Below are 10,221 nucleotides of genomic sequence, written 5' to 3'. Positions count from 1 at the left end.
TGGCAACGAAATACTTTAGAGTATTGCTGGAGTGGCTGTATGACTAAACTTTGAAAGTTTCTTCAAGTGCAGTTGCAGAAACGGTCAAGCGCTATGATGAAACTGGCTCTCATGAGGACCGCCACAAGAAAGGAAGGCCCAGAGTTACCTGTGCTGCAGAGGATAAGTTCATTAGACTTACCATTCTCAGAAATTGGCAATTAACTGCACCTCAGATTGCAGCCCAAATAAATGCTTCACAGAGTTCAAGTAACACATCTCAACATCAACTGTTCAGATGAGACTGCATGAAACAGGCCTTCGTGGTCGAATTTTCTGCAAAGAAACCACTATTAAAGGACACCAATAATAAGAAGAGACTTGCTTGGGCCAAGAAACATGAGCAATGGATATTAGACCGGTGGAAATCAGTCTAGAGATTTTTGGTTCCAACTGCCGTGTCTTTGTGAGACGCAGAGTAGATGAACGTATGATCTCCGCATGTGTGGTTCCCACCGTGAAGCATGGAGGAGGAGGTGTGATGGTGCTTTGCTGGTGACACTGTCGGTGATTTATTTAGAATTCAAGGCACACTTAACCAGCATGGCTACCACAGCATTCTGCAGCAATACGCCATCCCATCTGGTTTGTGCTTAATGGGACTATAATTTGTTTTAACAGGACAATAACCCAAAACACCCCTCCAGGCTGTGTAAGGACTATTTGACCAAGGAGAAGAGTGATGGAGTGCTAAATCAAATAAAATGTTATTTGTCACATGCGCCGAATACAACAGGTGTAGACCTTACAGTGAAATACTTACTTACAAGCCCTTAACCAACAACGCAGTATTTAGAAAAAAAGTAAGAGATAAGAATAAATAATTAAAGAGCAGCAATAAATAACAATAGCGGGTTAAAATACGGGGGTACCGGTACAGTGTCAATAGTCAATGTGCAGGGGGCACCGGTATCAAGGTAATTGAGATAATTATGTAGGTAAAGTTATTAAAGTGACTATGCATAGAAAATAACAGGAGTAGCAGCAGCGTGTGGGGTGGGGGATGCAAAGAGTCTGGGTAGCCATTTGAATAGCTGTTCAGGAGTCTTATGGCATGGGTAGAAGCTGTTTAGAAGCCTCTTGGACCTAGACTTGGCGCTCCGGTACCGCTTGCCGTGCGGTAGCAGAAATAACAGTCTATGACTAGGGTGGCTGGAGTCTTAGACAATTTTTTGGGCCTTCTTCTGACACCGCCTGGTATAGAGGTCTTGAATTGCAGGAAGCTTGGCCCCAGTGATGTCAGATGACCTGGCCTCCACAATCACCCGACCTCAACCAAATTGAGATGGTTTGGGATGAGTCAGACCACAGAGTGAAGGAAAAGCAGCTAACAAGTGCTCAGCATATGTGGGAACTCAAGACTGTTGGAAAACATTCCAGCGGACTACCTCATGAAGCTGGTTGAGAGAATGCCAAGAGTGTGCAAAGCTGTCATCAAGGCAAAGGGTGGCTACTTTAAAGAATCTGAAATATAAAATATACAGTTGAAGTCGGAAGTTTACATACACCTAAGCCAAATACAATTAAACTCAGTTTTTCACAATTCCTGACATTTAATCCTAGTAAAAATGCATTGTCTTAGGTCAGTTAGAAATCACCACATTATTTTAAGAATGTGAAATGTAAGAATAATAGTAGAGAAAATTATTTATTTCAGCTTTTATTTCTTTCATCACATTCCCAGTGGGTCAGAAGTTTGCATACACTCAATTAGTATTTGGTAGCATTGCCATTAAATTGTTTAACTTGGGTCAAACGTTTCAGGTAGCCTTCCTCAAGCTTCCCACAATAAGTTGGGTGAATTTTGGCCCATTCCTCCTGAAAGAGCTGGTTTAACTGAGTCAGGTTTGTATGCCTCCTTGCTCGCACACGCTTTTTCAGTTCTGCCCACACATTTTCTATAGGATTGAGGTCAGGGATTTGTGATGGCCACTCCAATACCTTGACTTTGTTGTCCTTAAGCCATTTTTCCACAACTTTGGAAGTATGCTTGGGGTCATTGTCCATTTGAAAGACCCATTTACAACCAAGCTTTAACTTCCTGACTGATTTCTTGAGATGTTGCTTCAATATATCCACATCATTTTCCATCCTCATGAAACCATCCATCTATTTTGTGAAGTGCACCAGTCCCTCCTGCAGCAAAGCTCCCTCACATCATGATGCTGCCACCCCCGTGCTTCACGGTTGGGATGGTGTTCTGCGGCTTGCAAGCATCCCCCTTTTTTCTCCAAACATAACAATGGTCATTATGGCCAAATAGTTATATTTTTCTTTCATCAGACCAGAGGACATTTCTCCAAAAAGTACAAGCTCTGTCCCCATATGCAGTTGCAAACCTTAGTCTGGCTTTTTTATGGGGGTTTTGGAGCAGTGGCTTCTTCCTTGCTGAGCGGCCTTTCAAGTTAAGTCGATATAGGACTCATTTTATTGTGGATATAGATACTTTTGTACCCGTTTCCTCCAGCATCTTCACAAGGTCCTTTGCTGTTGTTCTGGGATTGATTTGCACTTTTCGCACCAAAGTACGTTCATCTCTAGGAGAAAGAACGTGTCTCCTTCCTGAGTGGTATGACGGCTGCGTGGTCCCATGGTGTTTATACTTGCATACTATTGTTAGTACAGATGAACGTGGTACCTCCAGGCGTTTGGAAATTGCTCCCAAGGATGAACCAGACTTTTGGAGGTCTTGGCTGATTTCTTTTGATTTTCCCATGATGTCAAACAAAGAGGCACTGAGTTTGAAGGTAGGCCTTGAAATACATCCACAGGTGCACCTCCAATTGACTCAAATGATGTCAATTCAACTATCAGAAGCTTCTAAAGCCATGACATAATTTTCTGGAATTTTCCAAGCTGTATAAAGGCAGTCAACTTAGTGTATATAAACTTCTGACCCACTTGAATTGTGACACAGTGAATTATAAGTGAAATAATCTGTCTGTAAATAATTGTTGGAAAAATGACTTGTGTCATGCACAAAGTAGATGTCCTAACCGACTTGCCAAAACTATAGTTTGTTAACAAGAAATTTGTGGAGTGGTCGAAAAACAAGTTTCAATGACTCCAACCTAAGTGTATGTAAATTTCCGACTTCAACTGTATTTAGATTTCTTTAACACTTTTTTACTTACTACATGATTCCATGTGTTATTTCATAGTTTTGATGTCTTCACTATTATTCTACAATGTAGAAAATAATAACAATAAAGAGAAATGTGAGTAGGTGTGTCCAAACTTTTGACTGGTACTGTATAGTACATACACACCGAACAAAAATATAAACACAACATGCAACAATTTCAAAGATTTGACTAAATTACAGTTCATAAGGAAATCAATCAATTTAAATACATTTATTAGGTCTTAATCTATGGATTTCACATGACTGGGAACACAGATTTACATCTGTTGGTCACAGATACCTTTGAAAAAAGGTAGAGGCGAGGGTCAGAAAACCAGTCAAGTCAGTATCTGGTGTGACCACCATTTGCATCATGCAGGGTGACATATCCGCATAGAGTTGATCAGGCTGTTGATTGTGGCCTGTGGAATGTTGTTCCACTCCTCTTCAAGTTGCTGCGAAGTTGCTGGATATTGGCGGGAACTGGAACATTCTCCTTCAACAGTCAAGGGGTATGAATACTTTCTGAATGAACTGTATATGAATCATAAAATATGGTTACGCTTCATTTGCTCTGATAAACCTACTCTTTGAAATGACTTTGATAGCAGTGAATCCATTGTTGTGGAAATTCTACACAGGGACACCCAAAGTCAATATTAAATATTAATCATTATTTATTATTAGCGCGCTGGAGTGGTTCCAACCAACTCAATGCACCAAGTACACATGTCAATCAGGAGCTCTTTTTGGGCAGTCCCGTTAGATTTATTATTTACAGACATGTTATAATTGCATGATTTTGCTTATTCATAATTAATTCATCATTAACGTTTGCTTCATTCATGTGACCGACCATTACTGGCTCATGCATGTGACCAGTGGCAATTTTAGCATGTAAATCTTGGTGGGGCAACAAAATATGTATGCATGCCAGCAAAGCCACAACACAACACAACACTAAACAATACAGTAATTGCACTATAACGGTGACAAACGGTGCCAACAAACTGTTAGGGCCTACATAAATCTGTCCAAACAGCAGTCCCAACAGCTTACCACTGCTACACCTGGCTATCAGCGGAGCCTTGTCTGGCGGCAAAACAGTTAATTCAGCCTCATTTACTGCCTTTAAAAAAAACATAGCTGATATGGCTGACTTGCTTAAACAAACGCGGTTTCTAATGACAATTGAGATGTACAAATTATGGCATAAGGGGACGACAAGCGCATATGAGGCAATTCGTAATTTCAATTTAGATATTAATAAGCGACCTAGGATGGACGTAGTCAATAAAACAATTTGTTTAGCACTTTTGAAATGTACAGGGACACAGAAATCAGAACATGGGCCATTCTTACAGTGTTCTCCCTGTACACCAAGTCAGAACTGTAGGAAATATAAAAGGGGGCATATAAGCTGACAATGAAAGCTCTTACAATATTCAATTATTATATTTCTCTAAAACAGGTTATTGGCTACATGTCCACCACCAAGTCAGAACAGTAGGCGAAATTAAGAGGGGCAAACAGACCAAATTATAAGGGTGAGGCACATGGGCTACTAACATCTTACTACACAACATACACTTATTACCCGCAAAACACCAGTCTTAACATCAACAGTGAAGAGGCAACTCCGGGATGCTGGCCTTCTAGGCAGAGTTGCAAAGAAAAAGCCATATCTCAAACTGGCCAATACAAATAAAATATTAAGATGGGCAAAAGAACACAGACACGAGGCAGAGGAACTCTGCCTAGAAGTCGCCTCTTCACTGTTGACGTTGAGACTGGTGTTTTGTGGGTACTATTTAATGAGGCTGCCAGTTGAGGACTTGTGAGGCATCTGTTTCTCAAACTAGACACTAATGTACTAGTCCTCTTACTCAGTTGTGCACTGGGGCCTCCCACTCCTCTCTCTATTCTGGTTAGAGCCAGGTTGCGCTGTTCTGTGAAGGGAGTAGTACACAGCGTCGTACGAGATCTTCAGTTTCTTCTCAATTTCTTGCATGGAATAGCCTTAATTTATCAGAACAAGAATAGACTGACGAGTTTCAGAAGAAAGGTCTTTGTTTCTGGCCATTTTGAGCCTGTAATCGAACCCACAAATGCTGATGCTCCAGATACTCAACAAGTCTAAAGAAGGCCAGTTTAATTGCTTCTTTAATCGGAACAACAGTTTTCAGCTGTGCTAACATAATTGCAAAAGGGTTTTCTAATGATCAATTAGCCTTTTAAAATGATAAACTTGGATTAGCTAACACAATGTGCCATTGGAACAAAGGAGTGATGGTTGCTGATACATTTTCTGATCAATTTGATGTTCTTTTAATGGACAAAAAAGGTGCTTTTCTTTAAAAAATAAGGACATTTCTAACTGACCCCAAACTTTTGAACGGTAGTGTAGGTACTTACGGCAGGACCAAATTGGAGAGATAGGTAGGAGCAAGTCCATGTAATGCTATGTAGGTTAGCAGTAAAACCTTGAAATTCTACATATTTTATACAAGGTTTCTTTGTTGAAAATTGGTTACCATGATGACATAATCCTGGGGTTAAAATGTAATCTATGACTTTTTGCAAATCCAATATATGTAAAACATACAAGAGTATACAAAATATTAAGAACACCTGCTCTTTCCATGACAGAGTGGGTGTAGAGGGCGGTTGACATCACTTTGGTGCTCTCGTGGGTGTCCTGGAAAAGATCGGAAGAGAATCTGCTCCAGTTGAGTACACAGTTGCTTTGGGGTCGGGGCCCGAGGGATCGGAGGAGAGGCACAGGGCATTGAGATGCACCTCCGTGGAGAGGGAGATCCCATCCCCCTGCTGCTCTGACTGATCCAGTGTCTTTGAATTAGAGACAAAGAGAACGGCAGCTTAAGACAGATACAACTGACCCAGAGTCAGTGGAGCAAAACACACAGAAGGAAGAGCAGCAGGATAAAAAAACAAGCTGAAAACACAATCATCACGGGATGAACGAGTGACGAATTTCCGGGCAAGGGCGGTCCATTTAAAAATAATTCCTTCCTCCCTCGCCATGCAAGCGTATACTCGTCAGAAGTGTCCACGTAATTTGAGGGCTGAGGGTCTTTTAAGTGTTTGGACCGCTAGTAGGGACTCCAGTACATCCTCCAGAAATGCATTTGAACGTCTTGAAATGTCCCATTGACGAATGGCAATTGTTTGAAAACCACTTCCTGGTCTTAGATTTCAACGCCATCTACTACATTACCCAAAATGCAATTTGTCCTATTTTTCTCCTCGCGGGCTTTGTTTTGGGATGGCGGTATACTTCGAATCTCCCATTTGTTGTCTTCAAACACTGAAAATACATTGAATACGTAAATTCGTTGTCTGTAAACAAGGTACGTTATGTATGTTAGCTATGTGTCTATCATTATAATATCAAAGCGCAACTTTTGTCTTACTCTTACTCAATGGTAAAACTTTGTTGCAAGTTTACTAGTTTGCAGCTAGCTAACGTTAGCTAGCCAAACCAAGGCGTTGTCAATACAATGACAGGTAACGTTTGCCTACTAACGAAGCCGCTGTTAAGTAGTTTAACACTATAAACCATATGTCATTATTTGACAATATGTCATATTACTAGCTAGTTACAGGTACTTTACTATTCAGGGATGTACAACTTCTTGCGACTAACGTTACTCTGTAAATTGTCATGATGTGGAAATGCACTGTTAGTAAACTACAGTACAGGTATTAAACTGTTGCTAACAACTTTCCTTTTAAACTGTAATTTTCTGTAGGCAAAGCCTAACCACACTGTGACGTGGTAAAATTAGCTGAATTAGGTAACCAGCCACTTGATCTGGCATGCTGAATGGGGCACACTGTTTTACTCTTGACCTGTCTCTAAAATCTGCTCTAATCTCGGATTAGCCCTGTCTGGAGAGCAAGTCATGTCATCTCCAGCTGGGTTGCAGGCTCAGCAGTCCCAAACAAAGTTCCTTGACCGATGGTTGACGAGCAGCTCCTGTGCCGGGGTTATCCTGAACCCCTCCCCGGACCTGGCTGACTCTCTTCGACACAGCTCTGTCTGGAGATCCCGGGATGTGAATGACTCCTTTGCCTCTCAATTTGTTCCCCTCCCGGTCTCCAGTAGCAGCAGTTGCCTCAGTATCAGTTCCCTCGTCCATGATGCTGAGTCCGGGACAGAATTGAGCAAACAGAATCAGCTACCAGTTGATAGAACTTTGTCTGACAGACAATTTGCTGGACTGCAGACAGTGGTGTCTCAAGGGTTGACATTACCTGGAGAGATGGACAGTATGGAGAAGTTTGTAGAGCAGTCTCAGGACCTACCCCTAATGCTCAAACTCGAACGGGTAAGAAACCAGTATTGAATGGCTTCATAAAATATTTCAGGTCATGATGACTGTTTGGAATGGCTTGTCACTTCGATAGGTAGGCCTATGTCTAATGTTGTAACGGTGCTTATGGGTACTGTATGTGCTGTGTTACAGCTGAGGCAGTGGCAGCAGCACATGCAGGAGCAGCTGAAAGCCCACCAGCTAGAGGAACTCGTCAGTCTCCAGGAGGAGCAACAAAGGTTACTGGGCATGGTGCATGTGGCTCAGCAGGATGGAGCAGGTAATGAAAAACACACTCGCACTCACTGTGTTATTGCCGTGTTATTGCTCAGCAGGCTGTATGGAGCAGGTAGCTCCAGTTATTGAATTTGACACCGCTGATTTAGACAAGACCTGTGTGATTTCTCACAGATTACATAGAGATCTCCAAGTTGACGGGAGCGGACTGGGGAGAGAACACTCTATTGGGGGGCTACCCCCTCTCTCACAGACCCCCAGCAGCCAAGAGCTTCCCTACATTCCGGCAGCCTCCAAGGGGCCAGGAGCAGGAAAAGGACCAAACACTGGGTAGGAAAAGTGCTCCGGTGCCTAAACGCATTTAAAGGTGCTTTTACATGATTGACTTAAACCTCTGTTGTACTCAAACAGGGACAGAAGCATGGAGCAATCCACACAAACGTCATCAGCTGAATGGGGATGCTGATGATGGGGGTGGTGATGAGGAAGTCACGTTATCTTCCCATTCTGCTCCCTCCATGACTGAAGACTACAAAGCATATAGAGGAGATGACTGTGAACTAGACTCACAGGACAGGTACATGTTCAACTTCATATTTGAGATGGAAATGTCTAAACATGATTTATTTCACTAATCTCAGTCAACTGACAGCACAGAATACAAATAATTGATTTGGCTGTGTGCTCCCGTGTCTCTATGGTTATCTCCAGGCCCATTAAACCAGGGATAGGGGGGCAGAAACAGACGTTTGAGGCGCTCCTGGAGGAACAGCTGAGACTGGAGGAACAGAGACTGAAGACCACCCAGCAGCAGCAGGTCAGAGACCAACCCTATTTTCCCTACACTACACTAAAAATGGGCTGTAGATAAAATAAAATGGTAGCTCAACCAAATGACAAGTTGAGGTTGATTAAGGTATGGTGGTCTTTGGAGCTGCAGTACCATTCCCTTTGTTTTGCATGGAACAATGCTAATGCTAAGCTGTCTCTCCAACAGAGCCCAGAGGCAGCTGAGGGAGCCAGTCCGAGAGCTAATACCAAGAGAGCCTTCCTGAGGCGAGGGGAGGGCCTCTCCAGATTCACCAACCGAAGCAAAGCCCCTATGCCCAACAGAGGGGAACCCCAAAAAGATCTCAAACCCCAGGCCAAGGTCAGCACCCGTTGGCCCACCCAGAAGGTCAGTCAGCGCCCCCCCGTACAGCGCAAGACTGCTGTGCTCAACAAGGAGAACAGACCAAGAGACCTGTGCTCACCCCTTCTGGACAGTGTCAGACCAGAGGGCAAGGCAGACAAGCCGGTCGCAGTGAGGCCCAGAGTCCTGGGCAGTCATCAGAGACAGAACATTGAGATGACTAACTGTCTAAGGCCAAGGGAGGTGATTAGTAACAAGGTGGGCGGGACTTCTCAACCTGTGAGTAGAACTCCTGCAGCTGTAACTAAACAGTTTGGGCTTGAGGAGAGGACTGGAGCACTGCAGAGGAATGGAAGTGGTCCATCGAGACCGGATGGAGCAGCAGAGGGAAAATCGGGTGTTCCGGAGTATTCCTTTGAGCTGTCGTTCCAGGAGAAGCTGCAGCACTGGGACTGTGACCGTCAGAAGGAGAGTGTGGAGCTGGGGGAGTTTGAGCTGTTGGAGCAGGCAGCTGAGGAACTCTCCTTCTCCTCCAACTCATCCTTTGTCATGAAGGTTTGTGATGCTTTTTTACCTGTCTTTTTATAATGAATTTCATAACATTTTATGTATGTTTCACATGCACTCAGTGGCCAGTTTTAGGTAATGGGCGGACCCCACCTTGCCTCCAGAACAGGCTGAATTCTTGGAAAAGTTGCTCAATTGGTATCAAGGGACCTAATGTGTGCCAGGAAAACATCCCCCACACCATTACACCACTTGCCTGTACTGTTGACACTAGAGGTTGACCGATTGATCCGAATGGCCGGTTAATTAGGGCCGATTTCAAGTTTTCATAACAATCGGTAATCAGCATTTTTGGACACCGATCATGCCCGATTACATTGCACTCCACGAGGAGACTGCGTGGCAGGCTGACTACCTGTTATGCGAGTGCAGCAAGGAGCCAAGGTAAGGTGCTAGCTAGCATTAAACGTATCTTATAAAAACAATCAATCTTAACATAATCACTAGTTAACTACACATGGTTGATGATATTACTAGTTTATCTAGCTTGTCCTGCGTTGCATATAATCGATGCGGTGCCTGTTAATTTATCATTGAATCACAGCCTACTTCGCCAAAAGGGTGATTTAACAAGCGCATTCGCGAAAAAAGCACTGTCGTTGCACCAATGTGTACCTAACCATAAACATCAACGCCTTTCTTAAAATCAATACACAAGTATATATTTTTAAACCTGCATATTTAGTGAATATTGCCTGCTAACATGAATTTCTTTTAACCAGGGAAATTGTCACTTCTCTTGTGTTCTGTGCAACAGAGTCAGGGTATATGCAGCAGTTTGGGCC

General features: G+C 43.1%; 1 protein-coding gene across 1 annotated transcript in view; it reads left to right on the top strand.

The window, feature by feature from the left end:
- The first annotated feature begins 5,900 nt into the window (after positions 1 to 5,900).
- LOC106582089 (centrosomal P4.1-associated protein) overlaps positions 5,901 to 10,221 on the top strand; it is a 14,647-nt gene continuing 10,326 nt past the window's right edge. Inside the window, exons 1-7 of the mRNA XM_014164825.3 lie at positions 5,901 to 6,534; positions 7,070 to 7,515; positions 7,654 to 7,780; positions 7,912 to 8,067; positions 8,149 to 8,314; positions 8,449 to 8,554; positions 8,735 to 9,424. Coding sequence (XP_014020300.2) covers positions 7,090 to 7,515; positions 7,654 to 7,780; positions 7,912 to 8,067; positions 8,149 to 8,314; positions 8,449 to 8,554; positions 8,735 to 9,424 — 1,671 coding nt within the window. The 5' untranslated portion in view covers positions 5,901 to 6,534; positions 7,070 to 7,089. The remainder of the gene's footprint in view (positions 6,535 to 7,069; positions 7,516 to 7,653; positions 7,781 to 7,911; positions 8,068 to 8,148; positions 8,315 to 8,448; positions 8,555 to 8,734; positions 9,425 to 10,221) is intronic.

Source organism: Salmo salar, chromosome 21, assembly GCF_965601325.2.
Source record: "Salmo salar chromosome 21, fSalSal1, whole genome shotgun sequence".
In the NCBI taxonomy this organism is placed as follows: Eukaryota; Metazoa; Chordata; class Actinopteri; order Salmoniformes; family Salmonidae; genus Salmo; species Salmo salar.
Note: the sequence above shows the minus strand (reverse complement) of the source record. Positions and strands in the feature narration are given on the sequence as shown.